Source organism: Physeter macrocephalus, chromosome 7 (assembly GCF_002837175.3).
Source record: "Physeter macrocephalus isolate SW-GA chromosome 7, ASM283717v5, whole genome shotgun sequence".
NCBI classification, from domain to species: Eukaryota; Metazoa; Chordata; class Mammalia; order Artiodactyla; family Physeteridae; genus Physeter; species Physeter macrocephalus.
The window spans coordinates 9,735,242-9,758,799 of record NC_041220.1 but is presented as its reverse complement, the minus strand read 5'-3'; the positions used below and the strand labels follow the sequence as shown (position 1 = coordinate 9,758,799).

Below are 23,558 nucleotides of genomic sequence, written 5' to 3'. Positions count from 1 at the left end.
CAGTCAGAGAAGAAAAAGAAATAAAAGGAATACAATTGGAAAAGAAGAAGTAAAACTGTCATTGTTTGCAGATGACATGATACTATACACAGAGAATCCTAAAGACGCCACCAGAAAACTACTAGAGCTAATCAATGAATTTGGTAATGTTACAGGATACAAAATTAATGCACAGAAATCTCTTGCATTACTATACACTAATGATGAAAAATCTGAAAGAGAAATTAAGGAAACTCTCACATTTACCATTGCAACAAAAAGAATAAAATAACTAGGAATAAACCTACCCAGGGAGACAAAAGACCTGTATGCCGAAACCTATAAGACACTGATGAAAGAAATTAAAGATGATACCAACAGATGGAGAGATATACCAGAGATATACCATGTTCTTGGATTGGAAGAATTAATATTGTGAAAATGACTGTACTACCCAAAGCAATCTACAGATTCAATTCAATCCCTGTCAAATTACCAATGGCATTTTTTTACAGAGGTAGAACAAAATGTCTTAAAATTTGTATGGAGACATAAAAGACCCCGAATAGCCAAAGCAGTCTTGAGGGAAAAAAATGGAGCTGGAGGAATCAGACTCCCTGACTTCAGACTATACTACAAAGCTACAGTAATCAAGATAATATGTTAAAAAACACAAAAACAGAAATATAGATCAATGGAACAGGATAGAAAGCCCAGAGATAAACCCACGCACCTATGGCCAACTACTCTATGACAAAGGAGGCAAGGATATACAATGAAGAAGACTTAAAAGCTTTTGCACAGCAATGGAAACCATAAACAAGACAAAAAGACAACCCTCCGGATGGGAGAAAATATTTGCAAATAAATCATCGGACAAAGGATTAATCTCCAAAATATATAAACAGCTCATGCAGCTCAATATTAAACAAACAAACCAATCAAAAAATAGGCAGAAGACCTAAAGAGACATTTTTCCAAAGAAGACATACACATGGCCAAAAGAACATGAAAAGCTGCTCAATATCACTAATTATTAGAGAAATGCAAATCAAAACTACAGCGAGGTATCACCGCACAGCAGTCAGAATGGGCATCATCAGAAAATCTACAAACAACAAATGCTGGAGAGGGTGTGGAGAAAAGGGAACCCTCTTGCATTGCTGGTGGGAATGTAAATTGATACAGCCACTATGGAGAACAGTATGGAGGTTCCTTAAAAAACTAAAAAAAGAACTACCATATGACCCAGCAATCCCACCACTGGGCATATACCCAGAGAAAACCATAATTCAAAAAGACACATGCACCCCAATGTTCACTGCAGCAGTATTTACCAGGTCATGGAAGCAACCTAAGTGCCCATCAACAGACGAATGGATAAAAAAGATGTGGTACATGTATACCATGGAATATTACTCAGCCATATAAAGGAACGAAATTGGGCCATTTGTAGAGATGTGGATGGATCTAGAGACTGTCATACAGAGTGAAGTAAGTCAGAAAAAGAAAACAAATATTGTATATTAATGCATGTACATGGAATCTAGAAAATGGTACAGATGAACCGGTTTACCGAGCAGAAATTGAGACACAGAAGTCGAGAAAAAACGAATGGACATCAAGGGGGGAAAGCATCAGGGGGTGGGGGTGGGATGAATTGGGTGATTGGGATTGCCATGGTTACACTGATGTGTATAAAATGGATGACTAATAAGAAAAAAAAAGTTTGATAGTGGAATGGACTTGGAATCTTTGATCACCTAAGGCAGTTCCTTGAACTTTGTAGGTGTCTAAAATAATATTCAGTAATTCTTTGCCAATTGTTGATCTTAGTGAACTAAATAAGGCTTTTGTCTTAGCTTTCCTAAAAAGTTATAACACAGAGAAAAGTGCATAAATCATAAGTTTAACTATAAACTTATGACTTACGTGAGTTATGTGAACTCCCACTAGTATAAGCACTTCTCAGATCAAGAAACAGAACTTTCCCAGTACCTCGGAAGCCTTCCTCATACCATTTCCTGGTCATGGTCCCTCCTTTCTGCTCCCAAAGTAACCATTATCTTTGCCATAAATTTGTTTTGCCCAGTTTTGAATTTTTTAAAAAGAAACCATACAATGTATATCATTTTATGTCTGCTTTGTTTTGCTGAATATTACTCATGAGTTTTGTTTCTGTTGTTGTTTGTAGCAGTGCTCACTTATTTTTATTGTTTTCTATATTTTATTATATAAATGCAAAATATATTCTAATGATGAAAAAAAATTAAAAAAAAAATAAAATGCTTCCTTGGTAATTTCAAGTAATCAGCCAAATTTGGGAATTGATTGAGCCTCGGGAGACTACTACAGTAGCCTTTTTACTGGTTTCCCTGACTCTACTCTGGCCCTTGACACCATCTTCCATCTTCTACTGCCTAAGTTACTTCCTGTCATGCAAATATGAACTTCCCATATCAAAATTCTTCAGTGGATCCTCTTCACCTATCATTATATCTCAGTCTTGTCATGTCAAACAAGGCTATCCATGATTTGAACTCACCCTACCTATTCACACTTCTTTCCCACCACTCCCGCCCATACATTTGGTGTTCTAGCAGTCATTGATAGAAACCTATCACAGTATGGTTTCTCTCCGCTGAAATTGTAGAAACCATGTCATTTCAGGCCTCGTGCTTGTCAAGCTGGTGAACATATTGCCTGACACTGAAAATTCCTTGATTAATGACTGGACTCATTATATTACTGAAAATATGTCAATGATCATAATTTCTACATAGTATAAAAGTAATAACAGTGAATGTCTTCAAATTAATTGAATGGAGCTGGTAAACATGACAATTCCCTGAATACTTCATGACTTCCATATCTAAGAAAAGGTATCAGATACTTCTAAAGTGTTTAGCTGTTCTGGAAAGAGCACTGATATTAGGGTAAGAAGGCTTATGTCTGTATCCTGGCTACTCAGCAGTGTGACTGGGTAATTTATAATATCTCTCTTCCTCTTTCCTGCTGTATAAAATGGTGAAAGCCCTATAGATTTGTTGTGGGTTTTAAACCATTAATACTTGTGGAAGTATTTTCAAAGCCAGTTAAGTAGTATAGAAATGTAAAGTATTGCAACTTTTTGTGGGGTGGGGTGGGGTGATAATATAGGGTGAAGAGTAACTGATGAAGGCTTTGGCTTACTTTTGAAACCATCTGGTCAGAGATACTTTAGTAAATATATTCATAAGCTTAGAGCGCAGAGTTAAGAATCCTAGTTCTAGAATCAGGTTGGCTTAGAGCTTACAATTTGTGTGACTCTGGGCAAATTATTCAATCTCTCCTTCAACCTTGACTTCCTCATCTGTAAAATAAGAAAAATATCTGTAACTAATTTGGTTGTTTGTTACGATTAAATGAGATAATGACGGCCAGTTTTCAATAAATTTTAGCCTTTAAATAAATTATTAGGGTCACATCACCTTTATGATATCATAACCTTACTGCCCTTTACCTTAAAGGGTATCAGGCTTGATAACAGAAGGAAAACAGTCAAAAGCAGAAAAATAAAGTTGCCAGTCAGATGTGTTACTCATGATGGAACACCTGCTACTTCTAGACATTTTTTACTATTCAGTAGTCTAGTTTTCTCAGTATAGTAAAATTAAGCATCTTTTTATCTTTGGGAAGCAAGAATCTGATTGCATCCTTAATGGACAGAGGAGTGTAATTTTAGTATTTAATGTATCTCTCCAGATCTGCTTTTTAAAAATGAATTAATTCGTAAACCGTAAAACTCTTTGAAGTGGAAGTTTTATGGATGAATGGGGTATTAATTGGCTCTGTGAAAAATGAATGGGGTTTCAGCAAGTTGGTGGGGAGAGGAAGGGACGTGTGGGAACAGAAACCCTCCTAGGTAGAAAGGATGTTTTAGGACATGGAGGGTTCATGTAGTGGTGACTGAACATTTCTGGCTGGACCATAGGAAGTAGCAGGAGAAAGCTAGATACTAGAGTTAAGTTAGGATGGAGTTTAACTAAGTAGCTAAAACTTACAGGAATAGGAAAATGACGAAAGGTTTGTTTTTGTTTTTGTTTTTTGCGGTACGCAGGCCTCTCACTGTCGCGGCCTCTCCCGTTGCGGAGCGCAGGCTCCGGACGCGCAGGCTCAGCGGCCACGGCTCACGGGCCCAGCCGCTCCGCGGCACGTGGGATCCTCCCGGACCGGGGCGCGAACCCGCGTCCCCTGCATCGGCAGGCGGACTCTCAACCACTGCGCCACCAGGGAAGCCCGGGAAGCCCAATGACGGAAGGTTTTAAGAACAGGATGGATTTGATTTAAACCATACTTTAGATTTTTACTTTATCTCTTTGGCAGGGGCAGAAGTTGATGTGACTCGGTAAAAAGCGTATTTGTAGCAAAAGCTGTCAGTCTGTTTCTGCTCAGCTGACTCTGGTCAGGGCTGCATAACCGATCGTGGCTTCTGTAACACACTCATCGGCCTCCCTTCCAGACAGGCTTCCTCTTCCAGGAGGTCAAAGCAAAGATAAGGACAAAGCTGTGCCTGCGTGCTTCCTCCTGCAGCTCCATTTCCCTGCCATTGTCTGCATGTGAACCTCGGGCCCTGCAAGGTTTTTCCGGATTTTGCAGTGGTTTGGCCATGTCTACCACATCTAGCAACTTCAGTCATAGGAATTTTGGATAGACCTCTTAGGACTGTGACATTTGGGGAAATCTGTAGTCTGCTGGAGGTCTGAGAATGTGTACGTTGGCTGTTGGGCTTTTGGTCCACGTTTTGTGGAATTTGACAAGTAGTGTATTCACAGTTGGTTGTCTACAGTTATGGTCATTTCTTACTCAAGGTGAAGCTTTCTTTTTTCTTTTTCATTATTTTTATTGTAGGTTTCAAAGAAGAGCATAAGTAGAAGTGCCTTTATTTTGTCAAACTGGAAGTTCAAAGCTATATTTCTGAATAAATGGGTTAAGAGAATCATATCTTTCAAGTAGGCATCTAATAGACATAGTTTAATTTCTCCAGCTTCAGAATAATTTTAGAGTTTCTCTCATAAGATGATTTAAGTCCAAACTTGAGTGAAGCTTTTCCCTTATCTGCACTCAAGAATTAACTTAATCACCTAAATACTTACATACACAAAGTTTGGTGGCAAAAATATGGTTGAAATAATGGACCGTGAAATCTAAGCTGCTTTCATTAAATAATCATCAGGTGCCTACCATGTGCAAAGCATTGTTCTAGGAACAGGGGCTACATCAGTGAGTGATAGACAAAAGTCTCTGCCCTTTTGAAGCTTATATTCTAATGAGGATACAGTAAAGAACAGGCAATAAACAAAGGATTAAGGAAATGGGTACTTTGTCAGATGGTGATATGTTCTATGGAGAGGAAAGCAGGGGAGGACAGAAGTAGTGCTGGTAAATGTCATTTGCTGGTTTAAATAAGATGAAAAAATGTTTCATCGACAAGGGACGTCTGAGCAGAGACTTGAAGGAGGTAAAGGAGCAAACCTCGAAGACCCTTGAGAGCGGAGCGCTGCTGGTGGAGGAGAAGAGCTATACAGAGGGCCGAGATGAAAGTACAGCTGGTCTGTGCGCTGCGCAGAGTTGTGAAGGCTGGTGTGGTTGGATTACAGTGAGCAAGGGGGAAAGTGAGACGAAAAGGGGTCACATAGACCACAAGGGACCAGGTCGTGTATGCTCTTACAGGTCATTGTAGGGACCTGGATTTTTATTTTTATTTTTTTTTTTGTGGTATGCGGGCCTCCCTCTGCTGTGGCCTCTCCCGTTGCGGGGCTCACTTAGTATGATAATCTCTAGGTCCATCTGTGTTGCTGCAAATGGCATTATTTCATTCTTTTTTTTTTTTTTTTTTTGTGGTATGCGGGCCTCCCTCTGCTGTGGCCTCTCCCGTTGCGGAGCACAGGCTCCGGACGCGCAGGCTCAGCGGCCATGGCTTACGGGCCCAGCCGCTCCGCGGCATGTGGGATCCCCCCAGACCGGGGCGCGAACCCGGTTCCCCTGCATCGGCAGGCGGACGCGCAACCACTGCGCCACCAGGGAAGCCCCGGGACCTGGATTTTTATCCTGGCAGTTTTTTATTAGTATCCATCAGAAGAGTGCCATGATAGGACTTATCTCCTCCAAGGATTACTCTAACTGCTAGGCTGAGAATAGACTCTTGAGAGGGACAGGCAGAAACAGGGAGACCCACTGGGAGTTTATCACAATAGTCACCTTAAGATACAATGGCGGCTTGGACCCAGGTTGTGGCAGTGAAGATGGGGAGAGGACCTGCAATGTAAGTTAGGATATGAAAGAGCGACACCATAGAAGGCCCTGGGGACTCCAGGTAGGCTAGAGAATGTTTGGGGTGAGAGGAGGTGAGGAGGCCAGCTGGAAGAGTAGGGGGCTGTGAACAGAGAGTGGGTTGTTTGCAGTAGTCATTTTGGAGGTGGAACTGTCTGGACGGATGATGAGGTTTAAGTTGTGTTTATGAGAATGAGTGACTGACCCGGAAGAAAAAAAGAAAATCATTAGAAAAGAGATGGTTAAAGGATGACAAAGATGATGGTTTGTCCATATTGATCCTGAATTTACCCAAGAGGGTAGCAGATACTGAGACATACGGGAAGGCTGTGCGTTTGGTCTCCCTAGTATATCCACATTATTTATATGCTTTGTGCATAAATTACAAGTATATATACTTAATATATAGGGTTAATGTAGAGCCTCATATGTATGTACATACACAAAATAATGTGATTAATATGTTACTAAATATCTATCTAGAAGTATCTAGATGAGTCTCTGTTCCAAATAAACATTTTGTGAGACTGTCTTTACTGGACAGTGTGTTGCTATCACTTAGCATATCTTTGGGAATTTATTTAGAAATTGTCTTCAAATATATGTCGTTCATGTGTCCTGTTTTTTTATACATTGTTGGACTGGGGAATCCTTGTACTTTAATGCTTTATTTGATTACAGAAAGTAGTCAATAATCATTTTGAGCCGCAGCAGTTCACTAAGGTGGGGACTAGTGATTAAATATTAACTTTTGGTTTTAAAATTGAAATCTGGTTGTAAAATAATTATGCTGATTCTCCTGTGTGACTCACATGCAGACTCTCAAAACAGTTACTTTAGAATGTTTTGAGCAAAAGGAAAATATTAGAGCAGTGATTAGTTAAGGGATGTGCTCACTTATCAATATATGTTTTGGCAAGTCTGATTACAAAGTTTATTCCATTCCTGTAGAGTCATCTATCATATAAACTGGTGTGTCACATAAACTTCCTAGAACGTTTCCCATGTCTTTTTCATGCTCAAAAACATTGCGTGTGTCTCCATTTTTCATGTAGAGCTATAATCTAAAATTAACTTCAACACGTTGGTTCACTTTTTTTTTTTTTTCATTTAATGCCTGCTCTGTGTACAGATCTGGACTAAGTGCTGGACCTCTTCAGAAAATAAGACGTGTCTGTCCCTAAGGGAATTTGCAGGCTACAACACACAAAATCAGTGCAGGAACAGAGGGGTGCAAAGGAGAATGGGAACTTTATGCAGATACTGTGCTAAGCTCTTCTATTCATATGATCTCATTTACTTCTCAAAGTAATCCTGGAACGTAAGTGATCTTAATTCTGTTTTGCAGATGAGGAAACCTAAAGGGTAAATTATTCAAGGTCAATAGCAGTGAATGACAGCTGGATTTTGAACTCAAAGTACTGATTACAGGCGAAGTACAGAAATAACCAAAATTGTAGTTTTAAATGGGAATATCAGTACCATGAACATTTATACGTTATTCATTCTGTATCTCTTATAGCAATTTAGTATCAGGGAAGGACTTGAATCCTGTTCTTCTGACTCTAGTCCTACATGTTTTTACTACTAGTCTTTTCTGTAGCCCTTGAAGAATCCTCCAAACTGGGTAGCAGTGGAGTCATAATAGAAAATTTAAAAATGTTTTGGTTTTTATGTTGTTGTTTGATATTTAGCTGTGTTGTCTCTTTGTGTGGGTGAACTTACATAGTAAGAATGACTAACTTGTACCCACCAAAATCTGTAGGTTATCATTTTGAGCACCGAGGAACTCAGAGGTGACACTAAATTCATCTGCTCATTTTGTCAGATCAAACCTTTCTTTGGATCCTGAGCTGTGCCTTTTAGATTGCTTCTAAATTTGAAGGTTAAAAAATATTTAATGATGGTTAATAAAAGCAAAGATAAAATAGCATGATAGAATGTCGTTTGCTTGCATGACTCAAATGGGCACCTCCCAGTAGTGGAAACTGATTAGATTATCAATCAGTATAAAGCATTAGGTAATAAAAGTAGTTTTAAAACTTATTACTTACCTTGGGGTACTTTTATGGCTCCAGTTTTTAGATCATAGTCACATATTTACAATTCAGATTACTAATTTCTTCTCCTGAGACATTTTGTTTTGTAGAGTGCTTACAGATAAACATTAGAAGGTCATGTCTGCTCAGAAATCATTGGAATAGATTAGATATATATGTGCCAGGTGTAAGTTCCTTCTTTCCTATTGTGAAGAATGTTTAACAGAAGATAGACTAAATTGCTTTTGCTTGTGAAAACATTATTATACTACTGTATAACCTTTAAACTACTTACAGTGAGAAAGCAATACTTTGGGACTGACACCTCAGAAATTGCCTACTTTAAATCATTATATTGTGTATATTTGGCAAATAGGGGCACTCAGTAAATAGCAAGAGAATATTTGAAGATTTTCAAAGATTACTTGTATTTGCTTTAGAACTGAATTTCTGCTACTTTCGTCAGTTGGCTTCTAGGGATAGAGGTTATACTTCTGTGGACCAGAAGTTCCTAGCAAGTAGTATCCCTCCAGGAGCAGCCTTTAACCAATGACTGAGGAGTATGGAGGTATAAATTCCCAACCTTACTCCTTGGGCAGAATAATTCTGGGGTGTGTATTTTATAGAGTTTCCCAGAGCTTCCCCCTAGGTTGAAGCTTTAGAACCATTGAAAAAGCTCTAGTAGCTTAATAATGACACCCCTTACTAACTACCTTCTCCCTCCATTATTGTCCCATTCCCCTGCTGAACTCCCCATATCAACTACCTGCCATCGAACCTTGTTGCGGGGTCTACTTCTGGTTGGGAGAGTGGAGGTCCAACTAAGACATCTCAAATTCTCTTCCCCCCTAGGAAGCCCTCTCTCGTTCTCCAGGTACAGTTAATCCCCATCTCCTGTGTTGTCTTAGGGTGAGAAAAAGTCTCACCTTCTGCCTGGGAAAGTTGGTTTTTTCTCTTGTATTGCATTATAAGCTCTTCAAAGTTAAGAAAAATATCTCATATTTACATGTACATTGGGTTTTCTCTAAAAGTTGTGGAATCACTCATACGTTCTTATGTCTTCCAAAGCACTTATTCTAGTTCCTTATATTTACTCAGAAATATCAATTGAATTGAACCATGTATGTATAAATGAAAGTTGACTCAAATTTATTTCAGGAAAGTCATAGTAACTCTTGGGCGCATTAGTAATCATTCATATTTATAGAGTATACAATAAAAGTTTGCTTAACAGAACTCCACCTGACTAATTTGCTAGATTAATCAATTCTCTGCATTTGTTTTGAAAGCACAGTGACTGCTTTCCATTGGCAACTCTGAAGGCTTGTGGCTAATAGACTATTCTCTTATATACTTTTAAAAATATATATCTCTTTATTGGAGTATAACTGCTTCACAATACTGAGCTAGTCTCTGTTGCACAACAAAGTGAATCAGCCATATGCATACATACATCCCCATATCCCCTCCCTCTTGAGCCTGCCTCCCACCCTCCCTATCCCACCCTTCTAGGTGGTCGCAGAGCACGGAGCTGATCTCCCTGTGCTATGCGGCTGCTTCCCGCTAGCTATCTATTTTACATTTGGTAGTGTATATATTTTGATGCTACTGTCACTTTGCCCCAGCTTCCCCCTCCCCCACCACGTCCTCAAGTCCATTTTCTATGTCTAGGTCTTTATTCCTGACCTGCCACTAGGTTCATCAGTACCAATTTTTTTTTTTTTTAGATTCCATATTTTTTTTTTTCTTAGATTCCATATATATGTGTTAGCATACGGTATTTGTTTTTCTCTTTCTGACTTACTTCACTCTGTATGACAGACTCTAGGTCCATCCACCTCACTACAAATAACTCAATTTCGTTTCTTTTTATGGCTGAGTAATATTCCATTGTATATATGTGCCACATCTTCTTTATCCATTCATCTGTTGATGGACATTTAGGTTGCTTCCATGTCTTGGCTGTAGTAAATAATGCTGCAATGAACATTGGGGTGCTTGTATCTTTTTGAATTATCTCCTGAGCAGATATAGGCCCAGGAGTGGGATTGCTGGATCATATGTTAGCTCTATTTTCAGTTTTTTAAGGAACCTCCGTATGTTCTCCATAGTGGCTGTACCAATTTACACTCCCACCAACAGTGTAGGAGGGTTCCATTTTTCTCCACACCCCCTTCAGCATTTGGTATTTGTAGACTTTTTTTTTTTAATTTTATTTTATTTTCAGCTGCATTGGGTCTTTGTTGCTGCACGCGGGCTTTCTCTAGTTGCTGCAAGCGGGGCCTACTCCTCGTTGCGGTGCACAGGCTTCTCATTGCGGTAACTTCTCTTGATGCAGAGCACAGGCTCGAGGCATGCAGGCTTCAGTAGTTGCAGCATGTGGGCTCAGTAGTTGCAGCACACAGACCCTAGAGCATGCAGCCTTCAGTAGTTTAGCACGTGGGTTCAGTAGTTGTGGTGCACGGGCTTAGTTGCTCCACAGCATGTGGGATCTTCCTGGACCAGGGATTGAACACGTGCCCCCTACATTGGCAGTCAGATTCTTAACTACTACGCCACCAGGGAAGTCCTGTAGACTTTTTAATGAAGGGCATTCTGACCAGTGTGAGATGGTACCTCGTACTTTTTATTTGCATTTCTTTAATAATTAGTGATGTTGAGCATCTTTTCATTTGCCTATTGGCCATCTGTATGTCCTCTTTGGAGAAATGTCTGTTCAAGTCTTCTGCCCATTTTTTTGATTGGGTTTTTTTGTTTTATTGTTGTTGAGTTGTGTGAGCTGTTTGTATATTTTGGAAATTAATCCCTGTCAGTTGCATCATTTGCAAATATTTTCACCCAGTCTGTAGGTTGTCTTTTTTCTTTTTTTAAATGGTTTCCTTTGCTGTGCAAAAGCTTATAAGTTTGATTAGGTCCCATTTGTTTATTTGTGCTTTTATTTCTATTGCCTTGGAAGACTGACCTAAGAAAATATTTTTACGACTTATGTCAGAGAATGTTTTGCCTATATTCTCTTCTAAGAGATTTATGGTGTCATGTCTTATATCTAAGTCTTTAAGCCATTTTGCATTTATTTTTGTGTATGCTGTGAGGGTGTGTTCTAACTTCCTTGATGTGCCTGCGGCTGTCTAACTTTCCCAACACTACTTGCTAAAGAGACTGTCCTTTCCCCATTGTATATTCTTGCCTCCTTTGTCGAAGATTAATTGACTGTAGGTGTATGGGTTTATTTCTGGGCTCTCTATTCCATTCCATTGATCCATATGTCTGTTTTTGTGCCAATACCATGCTGTTTCGATTACTGTAGCTTTGTAGTATTGTCTGAAGTCTGAGAGCGTTACGCCTCCAGCTTTGTTCTTTTTCCTCAGGATTGCTTTGGCAATTCTGGGTCTTTTATGGTTCCATATAAATTTTAGGATTATTTGTTCTAGTTCTGTGAAAAATGTCATGGGTAATTTGATAGGGATCACATTAAATCTGTAGATTGCTTTGGGTAGCATGGCCATTTTAACAATATCAATTCTTCCAGACCAAGAGCATGGTATATCTTTCCATTTCTTTGAATCACCTTCAGTTTCCTTTATTACTGTTTTGTAGTTCTCAGCATATGTCTTTCACCTCCTTGGTGAGGTTTATTCCTAAGTTTTTTTTTTGATGTGATTTTAAAAGAGATTGTTTATTTACATTCCCTTTCTGATATTTCATTGTTAGTGTAAAGAAATGCAACTGATTTCTGTGTGTTAATCTCGTATCCTGCTACATTGCTGAATTCATTTATCAGTTCTAGTAGTTTTTGTGTGGAGTCTTAAGGTTATCCATAGTATATTAATATAGCATCATGTCATCAGCATATAATGATAATTTTACCTCTTCCCTACCAATCTGAATACCTTTTATTTCTTCTTGTCTGATTGCTGTGGCTAGGACTTCCAGTACTATATTGAATAGAAGTGGTGAGAGTGGGCATCCTTGTCTTGTTCCAGATTTTAGCAGGAACACTTTCAGATTTTCACCATTGAGAATTATATTGGCTGTGGGTTTGTCATAAATAGCTTTTATTATGTTGAAATATGTTCCCTCTGTACTCACTTTCATAAGGATTTTTATCATGAACGAATGTTGAATTTTATCAAATTTTTTTCTGCATCTATTGAGATGATCCTGTGGTTTTTGTCTTTTCTTTTGTTGATGTGGTGTATCACATTGATTGATTTGCATATGTTGAACTATTCTTGTGACCCTGTGATGAATCCAATTAGGTCGTGGTGTATGATCTTTTTTATGTGTTGTTGGATTCGGTTTGGTAATATTTTCTTGAGAATTTTTGCATCTACGTTCAGCAAAGATATTGGCCTGTAATTTTCTTTTTTGGTGGTATCTTTGTCTGGTTTTGGTATCAGGGTGATGGTGGCTTCATAGAATGTCTTTAGGAGTATTCCTTCCCCTTCAATCTTTTGGAAGAGTTTGAGAAGGATCAGTATAAGTTCTTCTTTGTATGTTTGGTTGAATTCACCTGTGAAACCATCTGTTCCTGGATCATTGTTTGTAGAGAGTTTTTTTTATTACAGATTCTATTTCACTACCAGTGATCAGTCTGTTCAACTTATCTATTTCTTCTTGATTCAGTTTTGGTGGGCTGTATATTTCTAGAAACTTGTCCATTTTTTTCTAGGTTGTTGAATTTGTTGGCATATAATTGTACAGTTTCTCTTATGTTGTGTGTGTGTGTGTGTGTGTGTGTGTGTGTGTGTTTCTCTGGTATCAGCTGTAATTTCTCCTCTTTCACTTATTATTTTGTTCACTTGGGTCTTTGCTCTTTTCTTCTTGGTGAGCCTGGCCAGAGGTTTGTCAATTTTGTTTACTCTTTCAAAGAACCAGCTCTTGGTTTTATTCATATCTATTTCTTCTTGATTCAGTTTTGGTGGGCTGTATATTTCTAGAAACTTGTCCATTTTTTTCTAGGTTGTTGAATTTGTTGGCATATAATTGTACAGTTTCTCTTATGTTGTGTGTGTGTGTGTGTGTGTGTGTGTGTGTGTGTGTGTGTGTGTGTGTGTTTCTCTGGTATCAGCTGTAATTTCTCCTCTTTCACTTATTATTTTGTTCACTTGGGTCTTTGCTCTTTTCTTCTTGGTGAGCCTGGCCAGAGGTTTGTCAATTTTGTTTACTCTTTCAAAGAACCAGCTCTTGGTTTTATTCATTTTTCTATTTTTTATCTCTATTTTATTTATTTCCTCTCTGATCTTTATTATTTCCTTCCTTCTGCTGACTTTAGGTTTTCTTTGTTTTTCTTCTAATTCTTGTAGGTGGTGGGTTAGGCTTTTTATTTGAGATTTTTCTTTTTTCTTGAAGAAGGCATGTATTGCTAGGAACTTCCCTCTAAGAACTGCTTTTGCTGCATCCCATAGATTTGGTATGGTTCTGTTTTCATTGTCATTTGACTCAAGGTATTTTTTAATTTCTTCTTTGATTTCATCACTGACCTATTTTTTTTTTAGTAGCATGTTGTTTAGTCTCTATGTAATCATTTTTTTCTTGTTTCTTTTTCTGTGGTTTATTTCTAGTTTCATGCCATTGTGGTCAGAAAAGATGCTTGAAATAATTCTATACTCCTAAATTTGTTGAGACTTGTTTTGTGCCCTAATATGTGATCAATCCTAAAGAATGTTCCATGTGCACATGAAAAAAAATGTTTTCTGCTTTTTTTGGATGTAATATCCTGAAAATAGCAATAAAGTCTAATTTGAACCACCATTTATTAAACACCGACTGTGTAGCAGTTAGTATTCTGTGAACTGGAGCTATAGCATTTAATTTTTTTTAAAAAATCTCTGCCCTCGTGGACTTTGCCTCTTTAGGAGGGGGACACAGACAGTAAACAATTAAGAAAATTAATATGACATTTGATGATACATTCTGTGAAGAAAATTAAAACCATGATAAGGACTTGAGATTAATGGTGTATGAGAGGAGAGAGGGAAGTTGGCATCACTGTTTTCTATAGGAAATTGAGGGAAGCCCCTCTGAGATGAGCGGAGATCACAATGATGTGGTGGAGCAAGCCATATAGACACGAGGAGGAAGAGCATCCCAGACAGAGGGACCAGCAGATAAAAAGGCCTGAGTCTGGCACTCGTTCACTCGCCTCTGACAACAGATTCAAACCCCTGTGCAAATCAGTAAAAAGTAGAGCTTCTTCAAGACTGTGAAACAAGAACGCATGGTGGGCTAATATGCACTTATATTAAGAATAGATCTGAAATCACCAGCACAACATATGGACACCTAAACCAATCTTAAACCAGTTGTTACTGTTACAGAAGTAAAGCAAGTTGAGAGTAACTGGGGAGAGCTGATTCTGATGAGGTTGTTACAAAAAGCCTCTCCGAAGAGGTGACAGAGGAGATGAAGGAAGAGAAAACTGTAATGGATTGTAATAATAAGATCAGAAGTCTAGATTCTCATGTTTAATGATGCTTAAATCTTTAACCATCTCTTGCTATATTCATTCTCATTGCTTTTTCTTTAATCAGAAATGACTGGTTGCCATTCTCTGTAAAACAATTTTCAACATTCTCTGTAAAGCAATTTTTAAAGACAATTAAGGTTGTACTTGTGACTATTATAGTTGCAGTTTATAAAGTAAAAGTAATGAGTTCAAAATATATCTGAAACCTAACTACTTCTCACCTCTTCCCTTTATATTTCCCTGGTCCAAGCCCAAGAACTACAGATATCTTCCCAAAAGTTTGCATAATGAAAATCTGTTAAATGCTATTTTAATTTAATTTGTTCCCTTTATTTATGTAAAGATAACATCGTATTACTTTTGAGTTTTAAGAAAACATCCTGTTCATTTGTTATAGTCAGTCAAATTAAGATTCATTTTGCAGATACAGTTGAATTAAAGTGGAGACTTCTATGGTATTGTAAGGGGTGGTCTGCAGTCTGCCAATGACATTTATTGGATCGTGGTTATGTGCAAAGTAGCAGTGTGTTATGTAGCTTTTTCCTGTAGGAGGCCTTAGGCTTGGGCTGTTACACCCACTTGTAATCATATCAGCATTGCTCTCTATCATCTCTCCAACTCACTAAATTCGATCAAATCACTTGTGTGGTTTGATTCCAGCATACCAATTGCAGCTCTCTGACAACTGCCTATCATAATAACAGCTTCTTTGCCACCTACCCTCACCCATTATTATATTACCCAGGTAGTAAGAAAATGTATTATTATCTGATTCTCAATATCATGGAGATCCATCACATTTCTTTAGTGGTTGGAAATTAATACTAAAGGCAAGGGAAATGTAAGAGTTGACAGTATTTTCTTTATTCATTCAAAAAACGCTTATTAAATACCTACAGAATGCTGGGGATACACTGAGCAAATCCTTACCCACATGAACCTTAAAGTCTACTGGAGGTGATGTACAATAAATAAATCAAAATGTAAAAGAAAATTGTGAATTACAAATTAGAATAAGTACTGTGTTTGAAGTAAAGCAGGTTAATAAGAGAAGAGAGTAATCAGGAGAGCCACTTTAGATGAGGTTGTTAAAGAAGGCCTCTTGGAGGAGGTGACATAGGAGCTGAAGGAGGAGAATATACCAGCCATGCTAAAGAAATGGTGGAGAGGCATTCCAGGGAGAGGGAATATGAAGGACGAATACTTGAAGGCAGGAAAGGACTTGGAGTATTTGAAGGTAGAAAAGGCTTCCATTGTGTCTGAGGCATAGTAAGGGAGGGGCAAGTGGTGTGAGATGAGGTTAGACAAGAAGGCAAGGGCTAGATCACGCAAGGCTACGTAGGTTATGGTAAATAGTTTGGATTTTATTCCGGGAGTAATGATGAGACATTGCTTGAGGAATGACATCATCTGATTTACGTATACAAAGCTTATAGAAAGCAGGATGATTGAAGTAATTTAGGTGAAAAATGATGGCTATGACTGGGTTGGCTGTGTACATAGAGAGAAGTGAATGAATCCCAGTTTACTTTGGAGAGTGCTGACTGGACTTGATGATAGGTTTGATGGTAGGAGGTATAGGAAAGGGAGGAATCAAGGCTGATACCTAAGACATTGGCTTGAGCAACTGGGTACCATTTGTTAATCTGGGGAAGAAACTCAAGGACTGACATAAATTATTTTGCTAATAAAAGCTCAGGTTTGGACATAAATTTAGGTGCTTATTAGACAGCAAGGTAGAGTTGCCAAGTAAGCAGTTAGACTTAAGTAGCTTAGGAGAAATGTCAAAGATAGTGATACAGATTTGGGAGTCATTAGGATATTGGTTGTATTTGAAAGAAATGAAAGTGTTCTGAGATCATTGTATCATTTGGGAAAAGAAGACTTCTCTACATCCACCCTCGAGTCACTCCGATTTCATTCAACTATTTATTCAACACATATTTACTGAGCTCCTACTATACGAGGCACTTTTCAGTGGCATTGTAGTTTTAGTAATGAGTAAGGGAGACCAATTATTTACCTTCATAGAACTTCTGTTTAGTAGAGGATACACAAGACGAGCCAATAACCAATAGATATGTAACTTTATTGTATAGAGGATAAGCTGCAGCCCAGGAGATCATGGGGAGTTGGTCAATGAGGTGGGCAGTTTTCCCCCATCAGTGATGATGTGGCAGCTATTAGAAGGAATCACCTGGGTCAGATGTTGCTAACTGAGTAAGATGGAAACCAAGCTGTGACTGTTTTCAGAACTTTCTCTGGCTAGTGACCAAACAAACAAACAAACAAACAAAAAACACAGATTTGGGGGCACTGAAGAGGAAGAAGTAGATATGGTGAAGACAGCTGTTTTGGAGGAGTGTGCTATAAAGGAAGGCAAACAACATGGGACCACAGCTGGTGAGAGAACTAAGATTAAGGAAGTTGTTTTTTTGGTTGTTGTTTTCTGTTTTTAAAGATAATTACAGAGCACGCGTGTGATTATGGGAATGATCTAGTGGAGAGGGAGTAGGAGGGGAGAATTGAAAGAGTGACCTCCTTGAGAAGGTGAGAGGAGATGGGCTGATTAGGACCAGAATCTTCCATTGTAACTGGAGGGACGTAGAGTGGTTTGTAAATTTGATGGTGGGGTAATGAGAAGCTTCTCTGATGCTTCTTTCTTCCAATGAAGCAAGAATGGAAGGAAAAAGGTTTGAGAAGAGAGGAGGAGACATGAAATATCATCTTGGAGAGTGGAAAATCATGTTACTAAAGAAGTATAGCAGGATTGCTGTGGATTAGAGAGGGTTCATTCAAGATTTATGGTAATAAATTTAACATGACACAGTCAACCAATTCTATCATTTTTTTCCAGCCACTTTCAGTTGCTCCATTCCCAGCACAGAGAAGGCATATAGCCGGATTCATCCAAGGTTGTCCTTTTGTGAAATAAATGCAGTGATTGACGACAAGAGGAAGAAAACGAAGGGCATTAGCAAAGGAATGAAAGGTCATGAAGTGTAAGCTGATTGAGGAGAGAATTAAAAACAGAAGGAATGCATAAAGGGATTGTGAAAGCTTAGAAAAGGGATATTGTTCACTGATTTGGTTTACTCATTCACCACAACAGTTGAGCTTCTACTGTGTGCCAAGCAGTGTTCTAGGCCTTGTGGATGTATCCGTGAGTGATATAGGTCTTCTCACAGAGCAGGGTGAGATGGACAGTGAAGAACTAAAACCACTAAATATTAAAGTGAGATATTGCTGAGCGCTCTGAAGAAACAGAGAGAGCCCCAGTGGGAGGGGAGAGCGGTGGTGATTCAGATAAGGTGTTCCAGGGAGGGAGTCCTCTCCAGCAGAACTGAACAGAGACCTGGATGAAGTGTGGGCACACAGTGTGAATAGCTGGGAGCAGCGGGCTAGGCTGAGGGAACGGCAGGTGCTTTTCTATTTTTTACTGTCATTAGTAGGTGAATGGAAAGGCCAACAAAGCAGGGACAAACAAGGTAGTTTTTCTTTCCCTATTGTATTTTTTTAAATGGTGCTTTCATGATACAGTGGGTTTAAGCAATTGGTCGTTGCTCAAGTCTTTAGAGTGGGCAATCAGTTCAGGCAGAAGTCTCGTTCAAGTAGAAATGTTTAAAATAAATATAAGGATACCCTATTTATTTTCATGTCTAATTTATCATTCCATTCTCCAGTGACCAGCATTGGAATGCCACACATAATAATAGGGTTCAGTTAATATTTGAGGGAATTTCCACGCGCACATAATACTTACAAACACAAAACATTCCCCCTTCAAACCTTTGCAGAGAAGTTCTTCTAAGGGGAGATTTCAAACCCAAACCTGAGGTCTTCTCCCTTTGCCCTGGGAAGGTGGGGATTTGCTTTAAAAGGCTTTTTAAAAATGTAGACATAATTCACGTACCGTAAAATTCACCTATTTACAATATGCAGTTGATTGGGTCTTAGCATGTTCACCAAGTTGTACAACCATTACCATTACCTGATTCCAGAACATTTTTGTCGCCCCAAAAGAAACCCCATGCAGACGGGAGCTATGAGACGTGACTATACATTCCTTCCTCCTCCCAGGCCCTGGCTACCACTCATCTACTTCCTGTCATTATTTGCCCATTCTGGACATTTCAGACACATGGAATCACACAATGTATGTCCCTTTGTGTTTTTGGCTTCTTTCACTTAGCATAATGTTTTCAGGGTTAATCTATGTGATTAGCAGGTATTAGTACTTCATTCATTTTTATAGCTGGACAATATTCCATTGTGTGTATACACCATATTTTTTTAATCTGATCAACAGTTGATGGACATTTGTGTTGTTTCCACTTTTTGGCTATTATGAGTAATGCTACGGTGAGCACTTACGTAAAAGTTTTTGTGTGGACATATGTTTTTAATTCTCAGGTATATACCTACAAGCATAAATGGCTTTTTAAAAGCACAACTTTAAAAAGGCTTTATCTTTAAAATATTTCTCCTAAAATATCATGGAGTTACCATACTACATCTGTTTTAAAACAATACATTAAGTTATTACCAGTTACTTGTTTAAGGTACTAGTTGAATTACTTAATTTCCCTCCAGAAATCTGAGTAGCATTGGCCCTGCAGGAAGTGTGGCCTGCGTTCTGTGGCTCACTGCTATTGCATGGGTGCCAGTACTCCAGCAGCATTCGGATGGGGGCATTTGGGAATGCAGCCCTCAACAGGATGTGGCTTAACTTTTTTGTCAATAAATATTGCTTCCTGAAAGAATCATAAGATCGTAAAATCTTGACATTTAAGAGCTAGCTAGGATTCTTGGAGCTCACCTAATCCAGTCCCTTTGTTGTATAGATCTTTAAACTGAGGGAGAGGTCCAAGAGGTTAAAATGCTTGCCTGGCTTCCTAGAGCTGGCCAGAGAGCTAGGATGGTGCTGTGACTACTAAACTTCACTTTGACTCCATTGTCTGAATTTAAAGTCATGAAACAAAAAATAAACGTAATTTATGTAGGTGGCATTTTCAGTTAAAAGTTTACAGAAAATGCTTTCAGAGTCTTTTAGGGCAAAGCTGACTATCAGCCTTATACTTATTAATTCACGGGGACAGGGAGGCAAAATAGGAGTGATACTGTCACTTTTAAAGGAAACACCACCACTTTTAGCTTATGCATAAGGAAGAAAGAATTATAGGCATTTATAAACTCAGACAGACATAAACAAAGGTCAGCTATTCCTATTCACTTCCCTTAAGAGTCGGCCTTTTTTCTTCTCATCACGTTCTAACATTTACTTACCAGTAGTTTAAAAAGAGGTCTAAGGATTATACCTAATTATATTATCCGAGGGTAGCCAAATTACGCAACGGATTATGCAGTTAATCACTTGAACCTTTTAAATGTCATGCTGGATATAGTTTATCCCTCTGACAGTGAGTCAGAAGCGGGAATGGGTTCATTCACTATTTCCAGTAAACAGCTTCCCAACAGCAGGTGGTGTGACGGGTGGGAAAGGATAGGACTGGAATGCACAGTTATTTGGAGATCTCAGAAATGTACCCTTGGTCCTTACACAGGGCTGTGCACGAGGCCACAGGCAGCTGAGAGTGTTGGCCGCGCCGCAGCTACCCCTGCCCCCAGCTCACGAGAGGGTCACGATCCCCTCGAGTCCGGAAATATTGCTCCCTAGCACAAAGCGGAGCACGGGTAGCCTGTACAGCCCTGTGGTCCAGGCATGGGTCTCGGCTCTGCCACTCTCTGTGTGACTGGGGGCACATCACCTCAGGATGCACACCCCTCACCTGTAAAACTAGGGGCGTGGATAGAGTAGTCGATCATTAAAAACTCTCTTGGCTTTAAAATGCTATGGTTCTACAACCTAGTCATTTAAGCTGTCAAGTATATTGGATGAGAAGTAGTATATAAAGATGATGAGAGCTCAGGCCTTAAAGGTATTCAGAACCATCTTCGAGTCCCGTGTGACATTAGGCGATTTACTTAACTTCTGTATGCTTTTGTTGTGTAATACTTCAAAGGGGAATGAGGATGCACTGTTTTGGCGTGAACCAAGGACTTAGAAGCTTAATAATTTTGTAAACAGATACTCAGATATTTTTTCTCAGGATATTGATATGCAGCTGTCACTATTTGATACGGATTATGAACAATGTGAAGGAATTTGTTTATGACAACACATTTACAGAATCAGAACCCATTTGTAAAATACTTGGGGAAAGTTGGAAACTTCAAATTCGGTATTGATATCTTGGAGAATTCAATTCTCCAAAGAAGAGGTGAGTTGTCTGTGGATATGTAAATGACATGATAGCGTAGATGAGATTTTTAATAATCATCTCTGAATACATATGTCCTGTAGGTCCCATACCTACTCCATCACTGTCTTATGTTACTTCACTGATGTATGTGACAAAGAAGAAAGGAAACGTTTTGCCTGCTCACTGCAGAGTCTCACTAGCTTCTGATGTGAAAAACTCCATCCAGAAATGCTTTTCACTACATTGTAATTTCTGGTTAGGGTAGTGTTCTTCGGTCTCTAATGTTTCTTTTATACTTCTTTTATAGGAGGCCAATTGTAAGAACATCCTTCTAACAAAAGACTTCGAAAGAGACACACAAAAGCCACCTCCAAAAACCAAGGTAGGTTATGTCTGCTCTTTAGGCTATTGTGTGAAACGTTTAGAAAGACTCTTTAGAAAGACTCTTTATCTTCTTGGGTTTCCATGCTCTGTGGCTTGCATTTCCCTCAGCACCACACCCCCTTTTTTTTTGACCTAGTGGTCTTAAATATACTTCTTTTTAGCATATTTAATCCAAGGTTATATTCATCCAAAAATGCTCAGGACACTCATTATTTAACAGGCAGTGATATTTTTTATGTTTTTATTTTTTTTACCCACTAACTTTTTAAAAATTTTATATTGGAGTAGAGTTGATTTACAATGTTTTGTTAGTTTCAGCTGTACAGCAAAGTGATTTAGTTATACATATACATATAGTTATACATATACATATATCTATTCTTTTCAGATTCTTTTCCGAGATAGGTTTTTACAGAGTATAGAGTTCCCTATGCTATACAGTAGGTCCTGGTTGATAACCTATTTTATATATAGTAGTGTGTATATATTAACCCCAACCTCCTAATTTTATCCTTCCCACCCCACACCTTTCCCCTTTGGTAACCATAAGTTTGTTTTCTAAGTCTGTGAGTCTGTTTCTGTTTTGTAAATAAGTTCATTTGTATCATTTTTTAGATGCCACATATAAGTGATATCATATGATATTTGTCCTTCTCTGTCTGACTTACTTCACTTAGTATGATAGTCTCTAGGTCCATCTATGTTCCTGTAAATGGCATTATCTCATTCTTTTTTACGGCTAAGTAATAGTTCATTGTATATACATGCCACATCTTCTTTTTCCACTCCTCTGTCGATGGACATTTAAGTTGCTTCCATGTCTTGGCTGTAGTAAATAGTGCTGCAGTGAACATTGGGGTGCTTGTATGTTTTTGAATTATGGTTTTCTCCAGATGTATGCCCAGGAGTGGGATTGCTGGATCATATGTTAGCTATATTTTTAGTTGTTTTAAGGAACCTCCATACTGTTCTCCATAGTGGCTGTACCAATTTACATTCCCACCAACAGTGTAGGAGGGTTCCCTTTTCTCCACACCCTCTCCAGCATTTATTGTTTGTAGACTTTTTAATGATGGCCATTCTGACTGGTGTGAGGTGATATCTCATTGTAGTTTTAATTTGCATTTCTCTAATAATTAGCAGTGTTGAGCCTCTTCATGTGCTTTTTGACCATCTGTATGTCTTCTTTGTAGAAATGTCTGTTTAGGTTTTCTGGCCATTTTCTGATCGGGTTGTTTTTTTTTTTTTTAATATTGAGCTGCACGAGCTGTTTGTATATTCTGGAGATTAATCCCCTGTTGGTTGCTTCATTTGCAAATATTTTCTCCCATTCTGAGGGTTGTCTTTTGGTTTTGTTTATGGTTTCCTTTGCTGTGCAAAAGCTTTTAAGTTTCATTAGGTCCCATTTGTTTATTTTTGTTTTTATGCTCTAGGAGGTGGGTGCAAAAAAGTATTGCTGCGATTTACGTCAAAGAGTGTTATGCCTATGTTTTCCTCTAAGAGTTTTATAGTATCCAGTCTTATAATTTATATGGAAACACAAAAGACCTCAAATAGCCAAAGCAATCTTGAGAAAGAAAAATGGAGCTGGAGGAATCAGGCTTCCTAACTCCAGACTATGCTATAAAGCTACAGCAATCAAAACAGTATGGTACTGGCCTAAAGACAGACTTATATATAGATCAATGGAGCAGGATAGAAAGCCCAGAAATAAAACCACACACCTATGGTCAATTAATCTATGACAAAGGAGGCAAGCATATACAATGGAGAAAAGACAGTCTCTTCAGTAAGTGGTGCTTGGAAAATTGGACAGCCACATGTAAAAGAAGAAAATCAGAACATTCTCTAACACCATACACAAAAATAAGCTCAAAATGGATTAAAGACTTAAATGTAAGACTGGATACTATAAAACTCTTCGTGATATTTTTTAGTAGACAGTTTTACTTCTGCTCAATCAGAATTGTTTCCATTGTATTCCCTATAATATAGAGGACACTCAAGTACAATAGAAGGTTACTTCTGGGGATAAAATAAAATGTGCAACTGTAATTTTTCTTTTGCAAAATAGAAATCACTTTATTGATTTTTTCATAATTATGAAAATAA

At 38.4% G+C, this 23,558-nt stretch overlaps 1 protein-coding gene across 14 annotated transcripts in view; it reads left to right on the top strand.

Moving 5' to 3' along the window:
• The window catches only part of FAM13A (family with sequence similarity 13 member A), a 381,052-nt gene that overhangs the window by 126,853 nt on the left and 230,641 nt on the right, over positions 1-23,558 (top strand). For all 14 annotated transcript variants that reach the window (XR_003680461.2, XR_008617746.1, XR_008617749.1 and 11 more), the window contains one exon: positions 21,370-21,444. Coding sequence is in view for 6 of the 14 variants with exons in the window: in XM_028491594.2 (XP_028347395.1) it covers positions 21,370-21,444 (75 nt within the window). In the remaining 8 variants the exon portion in view is untranslated. The remainder of the gene's footprint in view (positions 1-21,369; positions 21,445-23,558) is intronic.